At 44.3% G+C, this 25,682-nt stretch overlaps 2 protein-coding genes across 5 annotated transcripts in view; one reads left to right on the top strand and one right to left on the bottom strand.

Moving 5' to 3' along the window:
• Positions 1–3,751: 3,751 nt before the first annotated feature.
• Positions 3,752–7,629, top strand: COL8A1 (collagen type VIII alpha 1 chain; the record flags this gene model as incomplete). The annotated part of the gene is made up of 2 exons (XM_084291644.1): positions 3,752–4,064; positions 5,530–7,629. The coding sequence occupies 2 exons, from the start codon at positions 3,752–3,754 to the stop codon at positions 7,434–7,436; spliced, it is 2,220 nt and encodes a 739-aa protein (XP_084147770.1). The 3' UTR covers positions 7,437–7,629.
• Positions 7,630–10,403: 2,774 nt separating this feature from the next.
• ST3GAL6 (ST3 beta-galactoside alpha-2,3-sialyltransferase 6) overlaps positions 10,404–25,682 on the bottom strand; it is a 53,633-nt gene continuing 38,354 nt past the window's right edge. For all 4 annotated transcript variants that reach the window (XM_084300627.1, XM_084300629.1, XM_084300630.1 and 1 more), the window contains 5 exons: positions 23,400–23,495; positions 21,358–21,544; positions 20,086–20,223; positions 16,305–16,457; positions 10,404–14,662 (listed from right to left, as the gene is read on the bottom strand). In XM_084300627.1, coding sequence (XP_084156753.1) covers positions 14,582–14,662; positions 16,305–16,457; positions 20,086–20,223; positions 21,358–21,544; positions 23,400–23,495 — 655 coding nt within the window. In that variant the 3' untranslated portion in view covers positions 10,404–14,581. The remainder of the gene's footprint in view (positions 14,663–16,304; positions 16,458–20,085; positions 20,224–21,357; positions 21,545–23,399; positions 23,496–25,682) is intronic.

The raw sequence follows: 25,682 nt of genomic DNA on the forward strand, positions 1-25,682 counted from the left end.
ACTTCAGTGAGGTTTGTGGGGTTCCAGGTGGGATCGGACACCCCAAGATAAGAGCCATCCCTGGGTACGCCACTGTAATACTTGGTAATGCGATCAAGGATATCTAGGATACTCCAAAAGTAGCTATGTTCCTAAGCACTCTTGATCTCAAGCCAAAATCATCTCAGAGAACATAGCTTCTTGGCACCAAACGTTTTTAGTAGCACTCTTCTGGGCACAAACTCTCCAGAGTCACTGGGAGGCTCACTTTGCAAGTTTTCTGGTGCTCCTTTCCATGTGGAAACCCAAGTGCTGGCAGTCCATGCACTCCATGCAGCAGGGAGTGAGTCCCACAGCTTTAGGGAGCCCCCATGGAAAGGACCCCAGGGCAGAAGAGTTTGGGTCCCTGAGATATGCTCATTGCGCCCTGTGCACCTTTGGGAAACACAGCACTTCACAGGCTGTGGCAAATTAAGCCAACAGAGCTAGCCCTGGGGCGAGCAGCTTCCAGGTTCTGAGACACTGGTAAGTTCTACATGTATTTAACCTGAAAATTGGTTGCAGAGCTTCCCTGTAACAACCAATTAATCAAAGTCTGGCTTCCACCCTTCGCAAGACCACCTATGATTTCAAGTCCCATGCAGACGGGCTTCACTCTTTCCATACATTCTTCACCCAATTAGGCTAAAACAGCCATTATTTCTTCACACTAATTTAAGAATTATGACTGCTGGTACATTTTGTTTTGTCTTCAGTTTCTGCTGACAAACACAAACAGCCAGAGGGAGGTCCTTTCTAGTTTTCTCAGGAGAAAAGCTCTACCAAGGAGATTATTGAGAAATGTTCTCACTTGAGCTTTGCCCGTAAAACTGCATATTTTTTTTTTCCAGGGACTCTCTCTCACCCACAGAGAGTGCCACACGTGTTCACACACAAGCAGTTGAACATTGTGGTTTGGGATAATTTTTCTTTGCCCTCAAGTTGCTTGCCCCACCCTAGGTAAAGCAAAATATTTACTGTGTCTTAATCTCAACGATGGCAGCAAAATGACGTGCCACACCACATCTGCTGGAGCAGGAGAGACATGTGCTGGGCTGTGCGTGAAGACAGCAGCTTGTCCTCCCTCGTTCTTCAGACATTCAAGCAGTTAAGGATTTACCTGCCATAAACACGTAGACACGTTCTCACTGCTTTCTGCCAGAAGCCCAGGAAAATCCTGTTCCAAAGTTAGCTTATCGCTCTGCTGACAGATACCTTTGAAAGTACTTTGGATCACACTACACCAGTGCGTTTGGAGGCCATCCCAAAATTGTTGAGATATGGGTGAAGGGTGTGGGAAGTCTTACACTTTGGCTGCATCTTTAGCACGTATTTTTCTCCTCCTTGCTCTGATATTGTCCTTACTCTGTTGTCACTGCTATTGGTCTACTTTTGCTATTCATAAGCTCTGACAGACCTGTCCAATGTTTAGGATCTATACACTTCTTTTAAAAACGAAGACCAAGGTTTCCAGTAGCTTTTAGGCTTTTAAAGATGCTGATAGCTTCCTAGTGAGGTCTTCACACAACTAGAGAGCAGTACATCCAGGCATTCAGAAACAAACTGCAGGGCAGAAAGAGACCTCCAGCTTCCTTGTCCAAGCACCTAAGGGACTTTGCAGAGAAGCCAAGCAGGATGAGAGACAACGAACTTTGGCTCTGAAGACATCCCCAGGGATGCTTTGTGCTCTAGGTCAGGCTTGCCTTACCAGGACAGTCCCCAAGAGCTGTAGCCCATTATGGGGAGGTGGCGAACAACAGCACACAGCTTCACCTCATTCCTCATCAAAGTTAATTTTGCCAGACCCCCTTCTCTGGGCTGTACGGCCAGCACCCAGCATGTCCCTTCCCAGGTACCTGCGGCGGATCCCGAGCCCCAGACAGCGTGCGTGGGGCTGCCGGGAGACGCTGACCTCCTCCCACGAAGACGTCGGCCAAGTCCCATCTAGCCCGAGGTCGCTCAGTAAATAAACCCCCACCTTCCACCTCACAGGCACCGGCCCCGGCCAAAGTCAATAGATTAGAAGCAATCTGTCATTTCCAGGCCACACTGTTTTGGTTATGACAAGTGAAAAAAAAACATTTTTTTAAAGGAAACGCAGATGCAGTGAGGTCACCTCATTTTCTGGAGCCTTCCTATCTCTCCAAACTCTTGCCTGATTGCCCTCAAAATTTCCACGCATGCACACAGAAACATCCCCTGTGCCTGTAGAGCTGCAGGTGCGTTGCATTAGGCTTGGCAGGGCCGGGGGCTCGGTGGCAAGCATGGGAGGTTTGGTTTTCTCTCCTCTGTGGGGAGACTGGTGTCTCCCCGTAGGAATTTTTTTCAATTACTTCAAATAGCTCCCACTTGCGCACAAAAACCACATCTTGCTACACAAACAAAGAGAAAAATTAAATCTGAAGGAATTTTACCTATTTCCCTCTTCACTTATTCCACTGAAGCAATTTATTTTTTAAAAAAGAAAAAAAGGAAAAAACTGGCCACCAGAACAGCAAAGTAGCAAGGCACTAATTTAATAACCTCATTCTTCAAAGTCCACCCTGCCCCCTCATACTTCTAGGCTTTAACAACAGCCCCAAACTATCCAACACCTTCTGTTGTTTTTCTTCCCAAGGTTTCACCGCATTTCTCTCCCCACACAAGCGGTGCTTTTCCTCCACAGCACAGGGAAAGCTCTCCAGCAGCTGGGATTTTTCCTCCACATTAAGGCAGGTGTTACCCTACAGGCAGCCGAGGTTTTAGCCAGTGTTTAGGTCTGGTGAAGAAAGGATTATAGAAAAGCTGACAGAAGAGACCCCAAAGAGGTCACTTGGGGCTGAAGGGCGCTCAAGCTGTGGGGCAGGGACTCCGCGTACCTCACGCCCATCCCTTCACCACACGGCAAAGCACCGAGCCGGGGGCGAAGACCCACACAGACCTCACTGGAGATGAAGTCCGTGCTGAAATGCTTTGCTGAACGAGGGCGAGCGGCTGCCCGTTGGGGTCTGGGTGCCCCTGTGGGCTCGGCTCCGCGTCCCCTCGCCACACGGCGCTGCTGGGCGGGAAGCCGTGTGGCGCGTGCTCCACCCAGCGGCTGCGGGCAGCACACCGTGGGGTCGGTGACTGGTCCTGATAGAAAAACATTAACTTTCTGCCGGTTGTTTTAACGACAACAGTGCTGTTACAACATCTGTGGGGAGAAAGCTTCTTGAAAAACGCTAGTAGGAAAACGGAGGAATCACAGTATCCTGCACGGTTTAAGTTTACCCTCCCTCAGTAACAATCATATCCGAATTTCCTTTACGTTATTAGATTTCACAGAACAAAGTGAGGGAGAGACATTTTAAAAGACGAACAAGCCTTTCCCTAAATGCTCTGCTAAGGCAAACTACTGGGGAACTCAGAGCAGGAGCAGAACACAAGAACTGAGTGAGATATCACCACCCGGTCCATAACCCTCACAACACCAGAGAGACAAGGCTTCTCTGATGGCCAGTGCCAGCACTCCTGGTACTTGCACCGAGCCCTACAGCTGCGAGTGGGGACAACACCAGACAACCCCTGAGGGCCCGATGCCTGCAGCGCCCCACAAGCTCACCCCCAGCTGCTGCCGCTCACACGCTCTCCTCACCTGGGCACTCCGTGCTTCCCGCCATCCAGGCCCACAGTGCTAGCTTGAGGTGATGAACCAAGCCTAATATAAAACAATTTCCTGCCAACTGTGGGTTTTGCTGTTTTTTTCCCACAGGTGATGGCTGTGCTGCTGGTCCCCGTGCAGCTACTGGCGGTGGCTGTCGCCATTTACCTACAGCTGGTGAGGTCCACTCAGGGCGGCGTCTACTATGGCATCAAGCAGCTGCCACCACAGGTGCCCCAGTACCAAGCCCTCGGACAACAAGTACCTCACATGCCGCTGGGCAAAGAAGGCATCCCGATGCAGCACATGGGCAAGGAGGTGCCACACATGCAGTACGGCAAGGAGTATCCCCACCTGCCTCAGTACATGAAGGAGGTGCCACAGGTGCCTCTGCTCGGCAAGGACATGGCTCCCAAGAAAGAAAAAGGTAAGCGGGCTCTTCATCAGCCCTGCATGGGGGGACACATGGCTGCCCATGGCAGTGTTTGCCCATGGGTGAACAGGCTGCTGCTGGCTGGATGTAGCGTAGATTTGCTCTTTTGATTCCTGAAGTCATCTTTCTGTAGGTTAACCGTGGGACTAACACGTTGAACATACAGGGTGTTGCTGCTCAAGTCTGCACAAACAAGCACTTTCAGAGTTCAGTAAAAGAAGTTTGGAAAGTACTAAAATATTTAAGAAAGCAACTAAAAATGTCCAGACCTGTAATGTCCAGTGTCATACAATCCTTGTGGGCACAGCAAGTGTATGTGCAGCCTCAGCCCAGCTGGTTAACTCTCTGCCTTTCTAAAGGTCCAGAGTAATCACAGCTTCCACTGGCTTCAGTGGGAAATGGAGGATTTCAGGGCCTGTTTTTGGAGTGCCTAAACAAGCACGACTAACTGTAGTAAAACCAACCTGTCTTGTAAGCAAAGGTTTTCTACATGCATAAAATGCAAAATGTGCAGAGAGAGAGGGTTTCTGCCTCTCAGAGAACAGTCAATTCCCTTGCCCTGAAACCTCATCTGTCTCCTTCCCCCATATCCCAAAGCTCTCACTTCTTCAATTTTAGAGCAGGAGAGAACCAGACTTTCCACTACATGCAGAAGTCTGCAGCTTGAAAAGCAACCTGCCCCTAGCACAACCGCTCCCAGGCAGCATCTCCCTCACCTCAACCTGAAATGTCAAATGGTCACACACAAATAAAAACGTGGTTTGGGACCATAAAAAGCTTTTTGTGAAGTGTTTAGAGGGAGATCTAATTAGCCATGGCTATGCCAAAAACTTTTGAGAGCTTAGCAATGCCAGGTAAGGCTGTAGGTTTCCAGTAACATTTTAATGTGAACTAAAGCCTTGTTGAAAAGGCAAGTCATACCAGACTTAAACTTTGTACTGTTTCAACCTTATTTTAATGATGTTAATCAAGGAATTCTTGCTAATGTAAGCCCCTACAACGAGCAGGGCCCCTCCAACAAGTTACTTCACCTCTTAAGGGTGAAGTACTCCTATCGCATGAGCACACTGAGCAGCTCCTGCGTTCCTCTTAAACTCATACAGCAATATGGGACAATAGGCAGATTTCACTGCTTAATATCATATACATGGAAACACTACTAAATGGCTTTTACGTGACAAAAAATAAGCGAAGAGGATGCAAAACAAGTATTTCATATAAACAGAAATACACACGCAAGTTTGGGGTATGCAAAACAGCAAGAACATCCTCTTAATTACAAACATCAGCCAGTAATTTTCTGGCCAGTTCGATTTTTCCACCTACCACAAAAACAAGAGGTACCATAAGAAGCACATTCAGTTTAAAATTACCTTTGTGTTTTTCAAGAGATGTGATTACATTCACCTTTTTTCTCTATTCCCCCCCCCCTTCCCTATTTCTTTCCTCCCCAACCCAGAAATGCCTGTGCGCAGCTTGAGGGGTGAGCAAGGTCCCCCTGGTGAGCCTGGACCAAGAGGACCACCAGGGCCACCAGGATTACCAGGTCACGGCGTGCCAGGAGCCAAAGGAAAACCAGGTCCACAAGGATATCCAGGAATTGGGAAGCCGGGTTTGCCAGGGATGCCTGGGAAACCAGGGGTGATGGGGCCACCAGGGCCAAGAGGGGAGATGGGACCAAAGGGGGAGGTCGGGCCCATGGGGATACCGGGGCCACAGGGACCACCGGGACCTCACGGGCTTCCAGGAATAGGGAAAGCGGGTGCTCCAGGGCTGCAGGGACAGCCAGGACCTAAGGGTGAACCTGGGATGAAGGGGCCCCCAGGGGCCCCCGGGATCCCTGGTCCCAAAGGGGAGAAGGGTGTCGGGATCCCCGGTTTGCCAGGACTGAAGGGCCCGCCCGGGCTGCCCGGCCCCCCTGGCCCCGTGGGTCTTCCAGGGGTCGGCAAGCCGGGGATGGTGGGGTTCCCAGGACCACAGGGTCCCCTGGGCAAGCCTGGCCCACCAGGCGAGCTGGGGCCACAGGGACCCCCGGGGGTCCCTGGCATGCAAGGCCCTCCCGGCGTGCCTGGGGTCGGCAAACCCGGCCAAGACGGCATCCCTGGCCAGCCGGGCTTCCCAGGAGGCAAGGGGGAGCAAGGCTTGCCAGGCCTGCCGGGGCCCCCTGGCCTCCCTGGGGTTGGGAAGCCGGGCTTCCCCGGGCCCAAAGGTGAGCGTGGGGTGGGCGGCCTGCCCGGCCCCCTGGGGCCCAAGGGGGAAAAAGGGCACGCGGGGCCACCCGGCATGGGGGGGCCTCCGGGAGAGCCGGGCCAACCAGGCCTGCCAGGCATCATGGGCCCCCCTGGTGCTGCGGGCTTCCCAGGACCCAAGGGAGAAGGCGGCGCCGTGGGGCCACCGGGACCTGTGGGCCCCAAGGGTGAACCCGGCTTGCAGGGGTTCCCTGGGAAGCCAGGTTTCCCCGGGGAAGTGGGAGCCCCCGGGCTGCGGGGGCTGCCGGGCCCCACGGGGCCCAAGGGGGAAGCCGGGCACAAGGGCTTGCCGGGGCTGCCGGGCGTCCCTGGGCTCGTGGGGCCGAAGGGCGAGCCGGGGCTGCCTGGTGCCCAGGGGCTTCAGGGCCCCTCAGGGATCCCAGGCATTGCAGGGCCCAGCGGCCCCATTGGCCCCCCAGGACTGCCTGGGGCCAAGGGGGAACCTGGCCAGCCTGGCCCCCCCGGCTTCCCTGGCATGGGCAAACCTGGGGCTGCAGGGCTGCAGGGCCCCCCGGGAAAGCCCGGGGCGCTTGGACCCCCTGGCCAGCCCGGCCTCCAGGGGCCCCCCGGCCCTCCCGGGCCACCTGGCCCCCCAGTGATCATCCCCCCAACTCCACCGGCTGTGGGACAGTACCTGCCTGAGGTGGGGCCGGGGATAGATGGCGTCAAGCCCCCTTACGGCTACGCGGGCAAGAAGGGCAAGGCCGCCGGTGCCGTCTACGAGATGCCCGCGTTCACGGCGGAGCTCCTCACCCCCTTCCCCCGGGTCGGCGTGCCCGTGAAGTTCGACAAACTCCTCTACAACGGCCGGCAGAACTACAACCCCGCGACAGGGATCTTCACCTGCGAGATCCCCGGGATCTACTACTTCGCCTACCATGTTCACTGTAAAGGGGCCAGCGTCTGGGTGGCTTTGTTCAAGAACAACGAGCCGCTGATGTACACCTACGACGAGTACAAGAAGGGCTTCCTGGACCAAGCCTCCGGGAGTGCCGTCGTTCAGCTGATGCACGGAGACAAGGTTTACGTTCAAATGCCATCCGAACAGGCAGCAGGACTCTATGCTGGGCAATACGTGCATTCGTCTTTTTCAGGATATTTATTGTATCCCATGTAAAAACAAAAACCAGACAGTCACACACACACACATACAAATCTAAACCTTTCTTCTCCGCTTAAAACTCTTATACCATGAAAGATGCATTTAATGACTGTTTCGGACCATCTTGTACAAAAAAAAAATACGAAGTTTAACATTATGCACAGCTAGATATAAAAAAAAAAGTGTGGTGAACATATTTAAAGGTGTGTATCAGGTTCATAAACAGTCGTTTTGCACCCAAGGGGGACATATTAGCTGTACATTATATATTTCTGTGACGCCATGCTTCATTTCATTCACAATAATGCAATACTAAGGTTCAAATCAGTTTACGTCACTCTCCTGTTTCATATTTAATTGATGCATTGATCACAGTTATGAGATGAAAAACAGTGACTGAAAACATAGTAGGTCAATCTCAAATTACATGGGAAAATTGAGTGGCTTTTTACTTGTTTGGGGGGTTGTTGGTGGTGGGTTGGGTTGGTTTGGTTTTGTGGGGGTTGCTTTTTTTTTTTTTTTTTTTTTTTTTTTACAGAAGGGCTGCCAGACAGGCAGAGGTTCTTTTAGCTGGAGATCTTTATTTCTCTTCCCATGTAAGATAGTCCTGCAGGTTTTTGTTTTGCTTTGTTTTCCTAAACAATTTGTTTATTATGGAAAAGGAATACTGATGGCATAACCATTCCCTGAGAGCTTTCTCCAGGGGTTTCTGGACTCAGATGGGTGCCTGACTCCAGTGGGCACTGGGTTCACCTCCAAATGCACCCAAAAAGCCTCCATCTGCATTTGCACTGTTGAAGCAGATGAGGTAGATCACACAAAATTTAAAAATTTGCTTTATGCCACATGATTAAGACATCTTGGCTGACATGTGGCAATGCAGCAGGGTGGTATAAATTTGCTTCAATTCCTGTATTCATGCTAAAAACCTGCAGTCTGTCTGGCTTGTAATAAGATACAGGTATTCTGCCACTCAGCCAAAATTAAATCAGTTTACTCTTCGATGACTAGGCAAAGCAGAAGTAGCTCTGCTTGCTAATTAACTAATTCATTGTCTGAGATCAATCAATAACTTTACCAGCAATACTGACCATAAAAATTTATCCAACAACTTCATTTTACATAAAAGCTGATTTCCAATCCTTATTTATATGTTACCAATTGTCTAGGAGAATCTGCAGAGGCCTCAATCTTTTCTGTATGTGGGGAAAAGCAACTTTTATGCAAGAACTGTCTGTTCATCAATGGTGCTAATCTCACCTCAAGAGTATTAATTTAAAAATGACAGTGTCCTTTTCTGTGTTTCCCTGTACAGTGCTGCACATCACATACTTACGTTAGTTGAAAGAGTCAAATACTCCTCACTTCTTCCATGTCTTAGCTAATGCTACTGCTTTTGATTCAAAAAATGAACTAGATTTTTCATGCAGAACTAAAATTGGATTTAACTGGCATTACTGTTATTTAAGTGCAGAGTTTAATGCAGTCTAACATTGACTAAGGACTCCAGTGATATAATGTGGTGCTTTATCTCAGAAATTTTATGGAACGTTGGCAGGAACGGATGGACAGCTTACCAGGCATTGGTGACTTGGGTATGTTTCCAGAATATATGAGATATGTCAAAAGCAAATAATTTTGTATTTAAAATTTTTGTACTGATTTGAAAAAAAAATATCTTATTAAATATCTTTAAAAAAAATCCTCTCTTCATTAATGAGGGTTATTAGAATGAACATTCAAGCCACAAAATACATGTATCAGACTACAAGGACCCTCTGAAGCCACTGACAATGTGATATGAAAAAGCAAATCTATATATAAAATACGTAGATTTTTCTTTGTTTCCTCCCTGCTGACAAGACTTACCTTAACTCCCTGAGAGGAAGGCATTGTCCTAGCGTTGCATTTAGCAGGAGGCAGCAGCTGTGGACCCAGAGGAATCTGGGGTGCAAGAGGCTCCCACGAGGGCAATGGCACATTCCTAGTGCACTACACAGAGCAAGGGTTCGGCAAGGAGCAGGTGTTATGGACTGGGGACAGTAGCACGTGTAGGAGTGCAGCTTAAAAAGGCACAGAGGACAGGATGTGTGGAAGCTGAAAATTCAAATAGCTATGAGATGCGTTGTTGGGTGGTTGCACTCAGCCAAAAAGCCAAAGTTGGCTGTGGGCTTCCCAGGCTTCAAGACACCTGTTACAGCCCCAGCTCTTCCGATCATTTGAGAACAGCTTTTCCCATTCTGCTGATCTCCTCATGCCCCGTTTTTTCTCCTGTGGCAAAAAGCTGGTGTGAAAGTGGCAACCAGTTTGTCACTGACTAGCTCAGTGATGATCTGTCGCTCCACTGCAGAGAGTGGATTGCAGCCGGTGGTCTCACCTCAAAGATAGGCATTTCCTCCAAGCTGGTGAACTCCTGAAAGGTCGATACCAAAACGAATGCATTGAATACCCACCACTTGGGGCAGGCAACTGTTTTAAATTGCCCTCAGACTCCCTGAGGCTGCTGGCTAAGCAGGTCCCTGCTCCCCATCATCTCATTTTTACTGCACAGGAGGAAAGAGAAAAGACGACATGAGTGAAGTACTGAAATCAGTGTTGATTCTTACAATCTAAAGTCGTTCCTCACACTCATCTTCCTAGTTAAACATCTATCTTAGCATTCCCCTGAAAGAAGGCAGTAAGGCTGGTAAGATTAAAAAGCCATCAAACAATGTCAGGAGGATGCTCGTCTTGACGTTGCCCACAAATACCATGTCCCAGCTGTGATTTTAATGAGTCAAGAGTGATATTTCTACCTGCAGCACAGTCCAGGTACTGTACCTGGGCTCAAAAAATTTCAGCCCTGTTTGCCCTACTAACCACAGTAGTCCATTTTGAAACTCGATGCCCCATCTGACAATCCCTTATTTACTTTACACAGCACTAATAATGGGCTTGGGCACACACACGGCACAGGCCTTGCAAAAATAAGCTTGAGGGCAGTATCTTTAACACAATTTATTCACAGAAAAATATTTTTTTTCCATTTGTAGCATTCAAAATTTCACTTGAAAAACTCTAAGAATGTCTTCAAAATACAGTTAGCACTTTAAAGGCATATAAAACTTAAGAAAAATGGCAAATAAAATAAATACCTACACCAGAAACCGACATCGAGCTTTCTATGTTCTTAAAAATCAGACTCTGCTTAAAAGTTAAGATGTTATATTACCTGCCAGGGCACTGTTAAAAAAAAAGAGAAACATGGCATAGGATACAAGAAATACCATACACTGATTACTAAACACCAACATTGTGATTCTGTATTATTCTCAACACAGAGCCACTGGAATATGGTTTTGTTTTAAGCACTCTTTTAATCTTTCAAGCACTCTCAAATTCATATTTAGTGCAATAATTTCTCACCTTCCTTCTTGCATCATATCTCAGAACTTCCCTTAATTATTACAGTAGAGGAAAAGATACCGACAAAAACAAACAGGCACCCTAAAAGTCTGAGCCAAACAGAACTTCGGCTGATGCAAGTTACCTGACTGTGTGTGTCTGTGTGTACGTGTTGGTACTTTAGAGCTGGGTCTCTCTGATGGTGGAGCATTTTGTACGGGGGTGGCAGGTAAAATGCAGGAGCACGTCTGCTGCAAGACGCTGCTGGCTTGAATTTCAGCAGACTGCTGGAGAATGTGAAGGGAAGAAGCAGTGGTGAAACCATCTGCAACTGATACAGAAATACACTTCACATAAATTACCTGGCACCTACGTAGTTATGCTGTTACCAGACACGGAAATAAGGCCTGCAGCACCCTGGGATTTAAACGTGACAGCTTCACCACTGATGATGTGATCAACGTAATGGGCAGCTAGTACAATAAAATTTCAGTGCAGAATCCTTGCCTTTAGGAATGACAAAAATGGGAAGAGAAAACCTTAATATCAACTCACTCTCAAAGAGATTGAAATAGTTGGTGTAAGCATTATTGCTTTTTATTAATATTTTTTTTTATTAAAAAAGTCCCAAGCCTTATCTTTGATACTGCAAGCTACTTTTGAAAACATGTGCCCAGATAAAATAGACACCATGATCTGTAGACATTACTGACAGAGTACACAGCGTTATTCCTGCCTACATCAAGTCCATGTAAAAGCAGTAACTGTTCTCAAGGCAGAACAGCACAAAACCACCTCATGAAGTGAGGCTGACGAAGCAGTGCTGGCATACACAGAACCCTACCAAAACATCTTACAGGGGAAAAACAATGAATCAGGTAGCTCACAGCTTATTATTGAAGATAAGAGCTGGCAGCCAGCAGGCTGTGCTTTCAAAAAACACTGCCCTACGGTTTATCAATAGCGTTAACTCTTGGCTCAGGCCCGAGCGAACAGGCCTGGCTCTAACCTTTACTGAGTCACCCTCCTGTGAGGGCAACCTCAGCCTACACTGACTCAAACTTTCCTGCAGGAGAAAAAGAAGCAGGGAGAAAACATCCACAGGAGTACTGTTTAATTGCCAAAAAGAGAAAGGTGTACAAGTGGGGAGACTTACTAAAAAGAAATGAGCAGGAGCAGCTGATAGGGATATATGCCGGTAGACAGCACACTAATCACGTGGAAAACAACAAACACAGCCAGCACCATCACAAGAACCAGACACTGCACGGAGAGGGCAAATGCAACAGCTCTCCTGGACAGAAGTCCTTGCAGTCAGCGTGGTGTGGGATGTCAGGTGGATGAGGCCGTACCCTGGCAGGCAGCCTGCAGCAGCGGGGCACCCCACAACACTTGGGGGAGCCAGGGCTGGCTCTGGGAGCAACCCCAGGTTCCTAGGGGGGATGCACCCACCTCTGCCTGGCTCTGCCTTCAGCATGGTGAGACATCTGCTAGGGGCTGCCATGCCAAGAAAGGTCAGTGTTGTGAGCTTTATGAAAAACCTTGCCTTGGCTTTTTGTTTTCCTGGGGAGTTGCTGTTGTCAGTAGTTTAAAATCACTGCAGGTCTGGTGCTATACAGTCATGTACAAAACTTACTAACTGAAATAATCATGAGAAATACATTATGGTAGAGCTAAACATAGTAGTATTACTGCCTTCTGGTACATAACCCCACCTATTCCTGTTCAGATTTTTAAGCAGAGCCCTTCTCAAAGCCTCAGAAATGTGCCTGTTAAAAAAGGGATGGGGGAAGGCTGTACTCAAGAATAACTGAGTAAGACTCCTTCCACCACCTTGTGAAGAAATTCTGGGTTCCCACACTCCTGCCAGGACAGGCACCTGCCCCGCTGCCCCCAGCACCTCTGGCATGCCCCTCCCCTCCCTGCACCCAGCTGGACAAGGACTGACCCCACACAGGATCACTTGAGGTGGCTGAACTGCCACACTCATGGCACTGCCTGTACCACAAGGGGGATGCAGATTTTTATGACATCCTCAGTTATTTTGAATGCATCCAATTTGCTTGAAACCAAACAGAAGTCAGGAGTCATTAAGTGAAAATACCATGCAGCAAAAGGCACCTCTTCTTTGGGTGAGGTTTGCCTGCAAGTCATGCTGCACTCAGCAATTCCCAACTGGCAGAACCAAAGGGCTAAAGAAAAAGATGAGAACTACAGGCAGTTTTCAGATACCTATTGCACTCTGCAAGAGAGATAGGAAAAGGATGAGACTGATCTCTGGTCACTTCAATGCTTACTCTTCTATGTTGCTGTTCAGTACGCTTGTAATCCTCAGTTCCTGAAAAAGATGATACTGTGCTAATGACTTTTTTTCTACCAACATTGAAGAGGTGTTTTTTGTTTTGTTTTGTTTGTGGGTTTTTTTTGGAAGCAAACTTTTGTGCTTTCTTTAGGTGTGATTGATCAAGATAACCTAAAGATCTTCAAACAAACTTGACACAATAAGGAAGATATACATGTATATATATCCTATGAAAGAATTAGAATGGCATTTCACTTTTTCATTTAATCTTTGATAGTTGTCAAGGTCATTCCCTAACAAATTCAACTAATTCAGCAGGCCTGTCTGAGACAAAAATCAATACAGGAAATGTAACCATCCCATTAAGTACTTTCATAAAATCCCATGTAAATTCCCACTGCTAATTTAGTTCAGCCACTTTCTTTAAATCTAAAAGTAAAAATGGAAGAGATTAGCAGAAGCCAAATGATAATTCAGCTGATGTACATCTTGAATGTTCCCTAGCATGCTCCACTACCAAAAATAAGAACAGTTGTTCACATTGATGCATTTCGAAGTCGGATATTCATTACAGCATGTGAAAAAGGGGATTATGCTAGTCTGGAAAAATTATCTTGATACTTGACAAGTGAACAGGAAGATACACTCTGCATCTCTGTCCCAGCTCACATTCCTCTTGTGGTTTGCAGGAAGTAACAGACAAGTAATTAAGACAAATCTTCAGTCTTCAAACTCCCTTTTTTCTAAGAGAAGTCAAAACTTGTAAAATTTATTGGAAGCACAGCACAGGGCGTATGTTTTTCCATAAACTGGATACAACACAAGCATTGTCAATACCAACAAATCCACAAATCAGACCAAAGGGTATTCACCTTTGGCACACGCAGACAGCAGTTCAGAGTTGATGACCAGTGCAGGCTGTGGCTTCTTCACTGAAGATGATGTTCTCTGCTCAGGAGTAGGACAGACTTACGCCTGTGTGCTTTATATGTTCCCTCTTCTCCCAGACACAGTAATGATTTATAGGCATTGTTTTTAAAGCCACTTTGAGATTACAAGAGATTCAAGACTTTACATCCATCTATTACCTAAACACTCTTCGCAGTCTCTTGACAGTGTAACCTTTTTGGAGGACAATGTTAAAAAGGAAGATATTCCAGAGAATTGAACAGTTGGAAAAAGTTCTTGCTGATAAATAAGTCACGTGGATCACATTTTTTTCTATATCCCTGATACTTTCAGCTGAAAGTGTCATGTTTTTCCCCACTATTAAATAGCTTCACAGAAATTCAGTTCTCTGCTTGCAACAGTCCATTATCCTCAGGCTTAGAAGAAGCTTCTGCCTTGTGAGGTTTCTGTGCTCCTTTTAAACAGTAAACAGTTACGTTGCACTTAAAAAATAAAAGTGTCATACAAAAAAATAAAACTTTTTTGAATCTTGAAAATAGTGATTGTTCTTCATATTTTCCATCTTTCACGTCAAATTGACCACAAAGTTCTTGTCTATAAGCTTCTTCAAAAATTTCTGCTCAGCGCTGATGTCATGGTATTCATTCTAAAGAGATGTGAGGGAATAATAATTAAAAAAATTAAATTCAACTTATTATCAGAAGCACCACTTTGTTGCTCTTTCCTTCTAATTACTTGTGTTACTTGGAAGATGCTAAGAGCAGGAAGCAGGGAAAAGACTTCTTAGATTGGCTGTAGTACAGTCTCCCAGGAAAACAGGTGAGTGAACCCATTGCTCAAAACTAGACTAGACTTTCTATTAGGACACAAACCAAACCCGTAGGACAGAAGCCCTTCCTTTACCAACTCTCCCAGCTCCTCCCTGGGCTTATAGGCAACAGCAGTACAACGACATTTACAACACAAGCAGTCAGAAAATGAGTAATTCTCAAAGCTCAACCCAGGTTCTCAAAGAGCACACGAGACATTTGTAGCTTGAATGTGTCCTGCCAGTCAGCTCTAACAAGCCCAAACCAACCCATTTTCTGTGCTCTCTCATGCAGGGCCCCAGATAATCAAGAGACCACTGAGGTTAGTGGAGGACAGAACAAGGAAATCCAAAACATCCACTGGGGACTACAGGGAATTCAAAGAACCTCGTGCTTCAGGTAAGCTTACTGGACACAGAATCCAAAAAAAATTAAGATGAATTCAGTGTAAATGCTTCTGTTTCAAGTTCTCAGATTTTAGGAAAGTTATAGATGTCTATTCAACTAGTGATCAACCTTACCCAAGTCTTGAGTATATTGGCAAAAAAGAAGAAAAAAAGCAAAGCACCTGCAGAGAAGAACCTGAAAATGCCCATGAGTTCAGTGTCAGAGGAAAATTAGCTCAGAGCAGAGGGCACATAGGATTCATCAGAGAGACTTGAGAGGTTCGTATGGACATTGCCCCATACTACATTTTCAAGAAAGGCAGGAGGAAAGAAAATAAGCCCTGGTTGGAACCAACACACCACACTAGGCGTGCATATGGATGAGAAAACTGTTCACATTGATGTAAAGGGCCGATACTAAGATGCTCAGAGTACAGAGCTGAAGGCAAGAGCAGAGACATTACAGAAAATAGAGGCATGGCTGTAGAAAAACACTTCTCTGCAGGAGGAGAAGGCACTCCTGATGTCTGCCAGCCTCCTGTTGCTTCCTTCCCTGGTGAGTTGTGGCTTCCACCTCCTGGAAGCACTTCCTTCTCTTCCTATCCCTCTGTAAGAGCTACTTTTCTTTTCTACTTTTCAATTCTGAAATTCAGCTCTTTCCCCAGCTGCAAGTTTATAGATTTTAACTCCTTTACTTCTTTCTTATTAAAGAAATTTGGCAACTAAGACTAGTTTTTCAAGTAGCCACCAAAGAACTGAAACAAGAACAGTGCCTATTCATGTTCTGACAATGTGCCTCTACAAACAAGAGTTGCGTAGCCTAGGAAGAACACCATTAAAGCAAAACAGAGTACACAAATGATGATGTTACAGAATAAGGTGTAGCTCAAGGAACAAATGTTACCCACATTTTTCAGAAACAAAAGCAAGAGATGTGAGTTTAAACAACATTAACCCATGAGCAGCTGAACCAGTAGAAGATGGGAGGCCTTTCTAAACTGCAATCCAAGTTTTTATCTCGCTGCATTGCCTTCCTCACTTACCAGCAGCGTTTCTCAAAGCATGCCCCTCAGCATGAACAAGTGCACCTTACCTGCATCATCTGAGACATTGTATCGTTGCCATAGTAGTGCAAAGAACTGTTTCTGTCAGTGAAGTCGTACTTGAAGCCTGCCAGGTGAACTTCATGACAAATGTGAAATGCTAGTGTAATGGCAATTAGCCCCGTTGTTGGGTGCTTGGGTTTCTAAAAGAGAACACAAACAACATGCATGCAGAATTAACTGGCAGCTTGACATGAACAGCAAAGCTAAGAAAAAAGGCAGAAAAAAAACAGGGAGCCTAGCTCTTCTACAGACATTTTGTTTTGGGGTTGGATCCCCTCCTGTCTCATAAGGGAGTAAGGTGCTGCCTGCAGCTTTTCCATGGCCAGGATACCTACTGTGTCAGCCTTCCCTGAGATCTTCTGCTTTTCTAGCAAGAGCTGAGCCTGTACTGTAGCTCGTCCCTCAGCAGAGGCACCAGTAAGGTCCTGTCACCCCACCACTCAGCAACCTACTTTCACAAAACCAGTCAGACTTCTATACATTGGAGACAGTTTCTCCTCTATCAAATGTGACAGGGTTATCAGATGTGTTCAGAAAGTTTCTAGATGACTAAGATCCCAGTGAACAGAGTATGACATGTCTCAAATCTTTTTATCACCAAACTGAAAACATGCACTATAGCTGTATTAACTTGGCTATATTTGAACTTTTTCAGCAGGGAAATTCATGAAAAGGCAGCTTTAGATCTTCCCCCACTATTTTCATTAGAAGAAAGGACACTATATAAAATTGCTTATGTCTCCCTACAATAAGAAAGCTCAGAAGTAAATGCAACTTAAAATACCAAGAGCAGGCAATAAACAGGTTTTAATTGTGCAAACTTAAGAGCATTGAACTGAAGATTTGCATTTCTTACAAGACCAGAGAACTCTTTGGAAGCATCATGTAAATTTTATGATAACAGTCATGGCTCTTTTAGCAGCAGCTAAAATGATCTAAGGAAGTAACTGAGGCAAGGTTTGTACACAGAGGTAATTTCTTTCATCATACCAACCGACGAAGCTTAAAGAAAAAATTCCCTATAAATGGGTAAAACTTTCAGGCAGACATGCCAGTCTTAGCTAAAATAACAGTTTTATCAGAGACCAAATGAACTGAACACTTCCAGTAGTTGCAGTCATACCCTAAAGTGAGCACAAAATCACCTTATTTTTTGAATTCTTACTCAAGGCTCAGATCATTTGCCTCTGAAAACAAAGCAGGCAAAGCAGCAGGGGATAATTCTGCACAGGAAGAAGGCAGAACTAAATGACACAAAAACACATCTTTGTATTATATGATAAAGGAACAAATCGTCAGGGAAAACTTACTAACAACTCTTTAATTAACTCTCCTAATTAAAATCACACAATTGAATTATCTTTTACGTCATTTTTTTTTTCTTGTACCTTTATACAACTTCTGGGGTACTCCAAAAATGACACTGACTTATAAAGCATACCACTGCCCAGGGTTCCTGCCAATTAGCAAAACAGCTTTCCACCCTGGGGGCCTAATACCATAAACTTAGTGGTGCACCTGTTACAACGTCCATATTAAATAGTCCCCCAAAATTATGACAGGCATGGTACCTGTCAGAATTAGTCTTATTTGGAAATCTCAGGAATATCACAGGTTGTGAGCTAGCTCTATTTACCCTTGCCTATCATAAATACACAGTTCACTTCAAAGGAACATAGTAATTATAGTAACAGACCTACTTATAAAATACATTTTCATGCTTTAAGCATGCTCTTTTGTCCAACCAAGCCTCAAAGGAAGTTCTTATCAAGCAAACTGATTTTCTGTGGATTCTGCCAAGCAGAACTGCTGTCACTGAAGTGTGCAGATCCTGGCCTGCCCTAGCAATGTCCACAGATCTTGGCCCACAATGAATTTTGTTCAGCCAGTCATGTTTAGTGGGAACAGGCACGGTGCTGCAATGACTCTAACACTTTTTGACTTTACTGCTGCTGGGGAAGCACATTTCATTTTACAGTTGTTCTTCCCAGCTCTGTTAATACCATCATATTGCTGGCAGAGAAACTGAAATGCTTGCAGGACTAAGCACAAATGCACACACAGGGAATATAATGTTGGCTTAATGGTAAAGGCAGCGACAGTAACAGCTGTCTTTGGCATCTTTTCAGGCAGAGGGGGCTGAAGCATAGGACAGCATAGGCAGCACCAGTTCCTCCCTTCCCCCCAGGGATGTGCTCTAAATACAGAGAGCTCCAGACTGGGTCATGCAACAGACCACCCAAGACGAATCCCGACTTAACTGAGCTGCTTCGCATCAGCTGTGCCAGAGTGACTGCAGATGTGCAGGCTCCAAGCCACAGCCCACCTCTGCGTGATGGGAGAAGTGAGGACAAGTACACCTAAGCTCAGCTGTCGCTGCTGTCTGGGATGTGGGGCTGTAAAAACCTGGGAATGAAGCAAGGGATGCAGAAGAGGCTGAAAGGGGTACCTACATCCTACCACAGACATGCTCTGCTCCAGCTCCAATCAAGGGCACCCAGCAAGCAGGAGAGGAATGAAGAACATACACATTACTCAAAGGGACTGAGCAGCCTGCACCTGCATATCAGCTCCAGGACACCACACACATCTGCTTGGCTCACTGACAGCACCAGCTTCAATTTCACTTCCACTAAGCGAGGAGCAGCACAGGAAGAGACAGAAGAGATTTCTGGAACCATGAAAGCCATGGATACTCTGTGGCCCTTTCGGAGATCAATAAGCTCCCAACTTCTGTGCTGTCCTCTTCTCAGCTGAAGAGCTGAAATGCCACGGAGCCCTGGCAAGCATGCAGCCGAACTGGGAATTTCGGTTTGAGAGTTCATAAGGGAGACAAAGACACTAGTAGACCACTATTTTTTAGAAAAAATATAATAATCAACAACAACAAAAAAACACACATAAGAAAACAAGCAACAAACCACAAAACAACTCCCTCAAACATTAGAAAGATTAAACTGAAAAACAGTTGTGGTAGATACTCCACAGTAGCAGCTTGTCAGAAGTTTCCATGTGTGTCAGTTGACTGATCCTGATGAAGCAGCTCCATGCAATGACAAATGCATAAGAACTGCATTTGTACAAGCATTTCTGTTAAACAGCCCTTGTGCAGTCAGGAGTGACCATGTCAGGTCTCCTACTTGAAGCCTTACCTTTCATCAAAAAAACCATTCTTCAGCCAGAAGCTGACAGTTGAAATGTTGTTGTTGTATTTTGTTTTGTTTTTTATACCCAAAATGTTGGTTAACTCATTACTTAGCTTGGCATCAAATCAGTAAGTTCAAGAATGCTGTTAGATACACATCATTAGAGCAGGTCTGGAATATCCTGTGTGCTCCCCACTTCCGACCCACCCCCAGTAGAGTGAAATTGCAGCAGTGCTAAAATTACTGCTTTGTTTGCTTGCTTGTTAAGAAAAAAAGCCCTACGTTTAGTTCTTCAAAACTCCTTAATATTTCTAGAGGCTCTTCAGATCCATTGTGTTCCAATGCCTATCTGCTTTTCCCAATTTGTAAGGGGAAATGAGACAACACTTGTAGACAGAAATAGTTAATACTAATTATTGAACCCATAAATAGAGATTTTTGGCTAACAAGACTGGAGTTCAGGAAGTGTCTATTTTCTCTTTTTTTTTTTTTCAAACATCACCTAAGCCCAAGCTTACGCAATGAGAACCTGAAAGATGTTCTAACACAGTCCCACTATAATGAAGAAATGATTATTTCTTTGGTGGCATGTAACTAAAAGCTAAAAAAGAAGAAAGCTTACCTCTTTCTTGGGAAACCTTGTTGGGAAATGAAGCCAATCATAAGCTGTTTTTCTAGTGATGCTGGGATCAAGAATCCTGATCTGATTAGATTTGTATATCATGTTCAGAGCTGGTTTCTTCCAAAAGCCTTTAGCACTCTGTAACAGGCAAATAACTACATGTTTTTAACTGCCAGACATAGTTGAATTTGTTTTGTTAGCTACTCTAATTCTAGCCAGAGCAAAATCCAAAAGCAGCACTTTGAGGAAGAAGAAAAGGAATGTTGCACCTCCTAGACAGAATTCAGTAATAGTATGTGCCATATTGTGCTCCTGCAACAGGACAAACCCCTGCTACAGCAGAGGTTAGGGCTAGTTGGCTGGCAAGCATCTTTGCAGAAAAGTCCCTGATGGACAACATGCACCAGCACCGTGCCCTGGGGGCAACAAATGCTTATTATGTACTTGGCTAATTTAACAAGAACATATGGAGCAAGTAGACAAAAATCATCTCTCTCAAGTACTTTGAACTGAGCCTGCCTGTGGTTTCACAAACACCATTTTGGGTTCCTTCTAGCCCCAGCACGAGAGAAAGCATCGAACTGAGGCAAATTCAATAGAAGGTCACTAAAATGGGTAGGGGGCCTGGGCACATGTTGTGCAAGAAGGGTTTGAGAAGTGTGTGGTTTTTTTTCGGCCTATCTTTAAATAACTGATAGGGGATTAAAAAAAAAAAAAAAAAAAAAAAAAAAGACAGACTAAGATCCTGCGGTGCGCAGTGAAAGGATGAGAAGAAATTCTTTCCTGTGAAAGTAGTGCAGCACTGAAACAGAGGTTGTAGAAATATCCCTGGAAATAATTGAAATTTACCTGGACAAGGCCCTGAGAAACTGGTATAGCTTTGAACTTGGACCCATTTTCTTTGAGCAGGGGTTTTAGACTTCAGACCTCCAAAGAGAGGTCCCTTAAAAAATATTCTGTAATTTCACTAAGTGTGCAGGATAAAATAACCTGGGAAATGGCTGGAGCACATGTGTGAGAATACGATATGGTGCTAGAACAAGATAAATATATTTCTGAAAAGATAACTACTTTGGGGTGAACAGCCAAATTCAATATAGGAGTGAAAGAGAATAGAGGCATACAAGGGAAAGAGAAACTGAACAGACAGAATGGGAGATCCAGCATTCTTCCCAGTCAGGAGGGCTAAGAGGTTAAAAGCAAAACAGGTAAGTCTCATAGGAGAGATGTGTGGCAAGCTGAGTGCAGAAGTGCGTAAATATTTAAACTCACAATTTTCTGACCGCCTAGTATCTCCCAAAGCCACTTTAAGTCACGTGGTTTGAAGACGATGATAACAACAGTTGTATTGGGGTCATAGTGGATCGGATCTGAGAAGATGGATTCTGGGTAAGAAAGGCGGAAAGTTGTCCTTCTCCCAACATCCTCTTCATACCCTATAACAGGGCCATTATTCATTCTGCAGAGGACAGAGACACAGAGATTGCAATGACTGCCCCACACATCTGTCTTTACTGTGTGTGGTTGGCACACACAGAAGTCTGCAAGGCGGGCAGCACATCCAGGCATGCAAGGGGTTAGGGGCCCAGTGTTCACTTATCACGTTACACAGTTGATGAGCAATTATCTGGTGCCTCCTGCATCACCTGCTAACCTAGAGGGATCAAGTGCATATGGGAACATGGCCAAGGTGGTTTAGAATACAACTGCATGATTACTTATAATGTGTCACTTGAGCAGAAACTTTCCAATTTTAAATCAATCACAGCAACTGGAGAAAACCTAAGAGAATATCTTGCTTGAAGAATTACCAGCTGCTCCGTTCACATTACCAGATGACCTGATTCCCACAAAAGACAATTCAAGAGTGTTTTAATACTCTCCGCTGTCTACAGCATACGGCAACAGGGACTATGACTGCATATAATGATGCTGATACATATTTATAGCGCTTTTTGTTTTAATAGTTCCTGTACAGCTGCCACTGCTTTGTGTTACAACATATTAGTAAGCAGCAGGCAGGTGATCTCTTCTGGGTAAGGTCTCTTCTGCTCTGAGGTGCCAAAGGAGCTCTCCATCTTGCAGTTTTTGCTTGATGGCTGTGTTGCATATTCTTTGGAGTACTCAGGCATACTTTGGTCTGCTAATGCAACTGAACTGCTCACAATAGGAGGTATGCTGGTTGGGAGCAAATGTTTTAGGCGGGTACACAAAAGAACATTTCAAAGTTTTTATCACAACTGGTTATTAAATACAAAATGCAAAAATCACCTCTTTCTTCATTCATAGTAAAAAAATGTATACTGTATCTCTGAAGCAATTTTGTTTTTAGAACCGACCATTTTTAAATGTGTGACCCAGACATCTGTAAAAATTCCCATTTTAAGGAGAGTAAATAGACCTACAAGGAGCTTTTAAATTGAAGGATTAAATCCAAATACTTGAAATAAGTTAAAAAGATTTCATGGAGCTTCCTTGCATCACTGACAGCAAAGTAACAATGAGGTTGAGACAACATTGAAGCAGAAACTGAAATGGTAAAGGTTTTAATGAAAGAGGGTTCAGGCATACCATCTGACAAGACACCTAGTGGCAGAAAGGCCATGTTACTGGTTACTATCTCAGTTTCTGTAGAGAAGAAACTGTTTTATTATTACGCAGAAAATACTGTTATAATTAGCTAAATAGTCCATTTCAGCTTGCTTGGCATTAGAACATCCCCACACACCTGTTCCCCTCTGAGCACTTTTTCAGTTTCCCTGATCCAAATACCCCTCCTCCAGACCCCAGCACCCTCTTGTATGCTTCTAGTACAAGCTAACATGTTTGAGGAAAAGAGACAGACACCAAAATAATGCTCCAGATTACATGTGCCTTGAGATGGACTTCACAGTCTAAGTGTTACTTTTAATCCACTCCAAGCAATGCATGCACTAGCACAAAGGAAAACAGGCATGGTGTGGAAGGTCAGAGGCAGGGCTGCCCAGGATGCTGGCTCACAGCAATGGGCAAATACAGGACTCTGGACTGTCACATACCCAGACCCATCTCAGATGGCAGCATCTTGCACGCATGTATCCATCCATGAAACAGAATACACACAGTGTTCCCTCCTCCCTCGCATCTATCTAATAAAACACTACCTTTTTTTTTTTTTTTTTTTTTTTAAAAAAAAAAAAAAAAGGATGTAACAGAATAATGGGAGCTTTAATGCATTCTCATTTGTATAATAACTGAATTATAAAGCTACTGGCTTACAACAAAAGTTTGTGACTCTCCATATGCAAAGAAAATGAAAAATAAATACCATTTACCTTATTATCACATCATATGAGTCAATTTTTTCCCCTAACGTCTTATTTCGAAGTACTCCTCCGTTACCGACCACAACACACCGTCGACAGGAAACGCTGCAGAACAAACAGAGCTTTAATATGCATTACACCCCTTGTTTCAATATTGTAATTAACATAGCTGCCTCACGAGCATTTAGCTGATTTATTAACAACCAATGTACTGTATCATTGACACTCCTCGTCCTCACAGGAGTACAGATTCTGTTTTGCACACTAAATTTTTCAAAATTTGGCTACCTTTTTTTTTTCTTTTTTCTTTCTTTCTTTTTTTTTTTTTAGGAACACAAAAGCCAGGAAGTGGCTGCTCCTGTGCAAAACAGTAACTAAATGTTGGTTTTCTAGCAGCTTGTTGTTTAAAACATGTATAGCTAGTTAGTGATGTGTCTGCCATTCAGTAAACCATCTTCCAAAACACTTCAGATTTTTCCTAGTCTACCAACTGGGATGGCTTTCCCAGATTTGCTCTAACTCAAATTAAGATGCTCCTGCCAAATTGTACAACCTCTTAACTTGAGACCTCTAAGGAAAGTGACAATGGCAAGATTTAGGTTCACAATCTAGTTTACAAACCTCTGAATTGTAAAAATAGCACACAATGGGTCTTTACACAAATATAATGCTGTTGAATTTTCTCCATCTACTTATGAAGAGCTGTCAAACTCATGTAAGCATGTGCTGAAGTGCACATTGTCATGACCTAAGAAGAAAGATGATAAAAAAGCTGTGTTTTCATATGACTAAATTCAAATCAGACAGCATCACCAGGTATATAAAACACTGAGGAAAAAAATTAGATCTTATGATACATCCGAAGTAATCCATCCTTTTGAATTTAGCATACATTCACAGCTAAAAAGCGTATGAAAAAACATTATGTAAACACAGAAGCTAAACTTATGAAATGAAATTCTTGTAGTAAAAATTCTCCAAGGAGTTGTCCCAGCTCATCTATTCATATCCTTTGCTCTCTGCTGCACATTCCAATGCTAACAGAATGTGTGCTTTGGTTTCAGAAAGGAGACTAGACAGGCTTGGTCTCATTTTTCTCAGGAAGCATTGCCTCTTTATAGAAGGTTTGTGGCCTTGCATGCTATATGTAAACCCACACCGTTCTTCAAACAAGAAAAAGGCTCTGTACCATTTCTTACTGCAAGGGACCACAATACGAAGTCATAAAGAATACTTTAACCACTATTAAATGCCCCCTGTAGCACTTGATGCAGACTAATTAACATCTTACTCCACAGACAGTCCAACTCATTTTTTCAGTTGAGAAGGATATTACTCAACATCAATGAACAACAACAATGAACACTGGCATCTCATTGTATGAAGTTCCTACAAAATTGTTAACACAGTTATGCTGCACTGTGTATGAGCTAGGGGAAAAGAAACTGTGACCAAAACCAGTGCTGAAAACCTGAAGCTTATAGAAAAGCTTAAATGAAAATAAATGCCAACTATTAAAATAACTATGTTTCCAAAGAAATGTTGAGATGGCAGCTTTTCACCTGCTGCTCTAAAACCACATCTGCAGAGGGAGTTGCCTTTATTTAAAAATGTATATATACACACACTATACATTTCATATATATACATATATATATATACACACATATATACATATATATCTTTGACCAGCCTGTTAAGTATCTCTAAATCAATATACACATCCAACGAAATCTAGAACAGCTAAACACATCTCTGAAGGTTGAGTGACATGGAAAAAGCTGGCACACCTTTCTCTAGTGTTTCCTAAAAAGCTTAGAAGATGCCAGGTGTTCACAAAAAGAAAAAGATTTCTAACTAATGCCACAATTCCATGTGACTTGGTACCTCCAAAATCAGAGGGGCAAAACCTGCTGCACCATCTTGTCCTCAGTATGCCCATTCCCTCTACCACTACAAAACCATTCCCTCTATTCCTAGATTACTCCAGCCCATACATTTCCAAGTATTTTTTTCAATCTAGCTTTAAGACGTCCTGAGAAAGCATACAGATGAACATGCAATGATTGCAGGTGAACTTTTGCAATGCATACAGTGAGAGGAAGGGAATCGAAGTTACCCTTCTTCTGAATTACACCTTTTTACTTGCAACTGTACCACAGAGCTCAAAGCAAGACCCTGGGCCGTGGAGAAACAGCAGTAGAGAAGGAAACAGGAAGGAAAAAAAAAAAAAAAAAAAAAAAAAAGAGAGAGACAAAAAACATCATCAGGAAGTGATGAAGGCAGAACAAA

This window comes from Netta rufina (genome assembly GCF_964035555.1).
Source record: "Netta rufina genome assembly, chromosome: 1".
Lineage (NCBI taxonomy): Eukaryota > Metazoa > Chordata > Aves > Anseriformes > Anatidae > Netta > Netta rufina.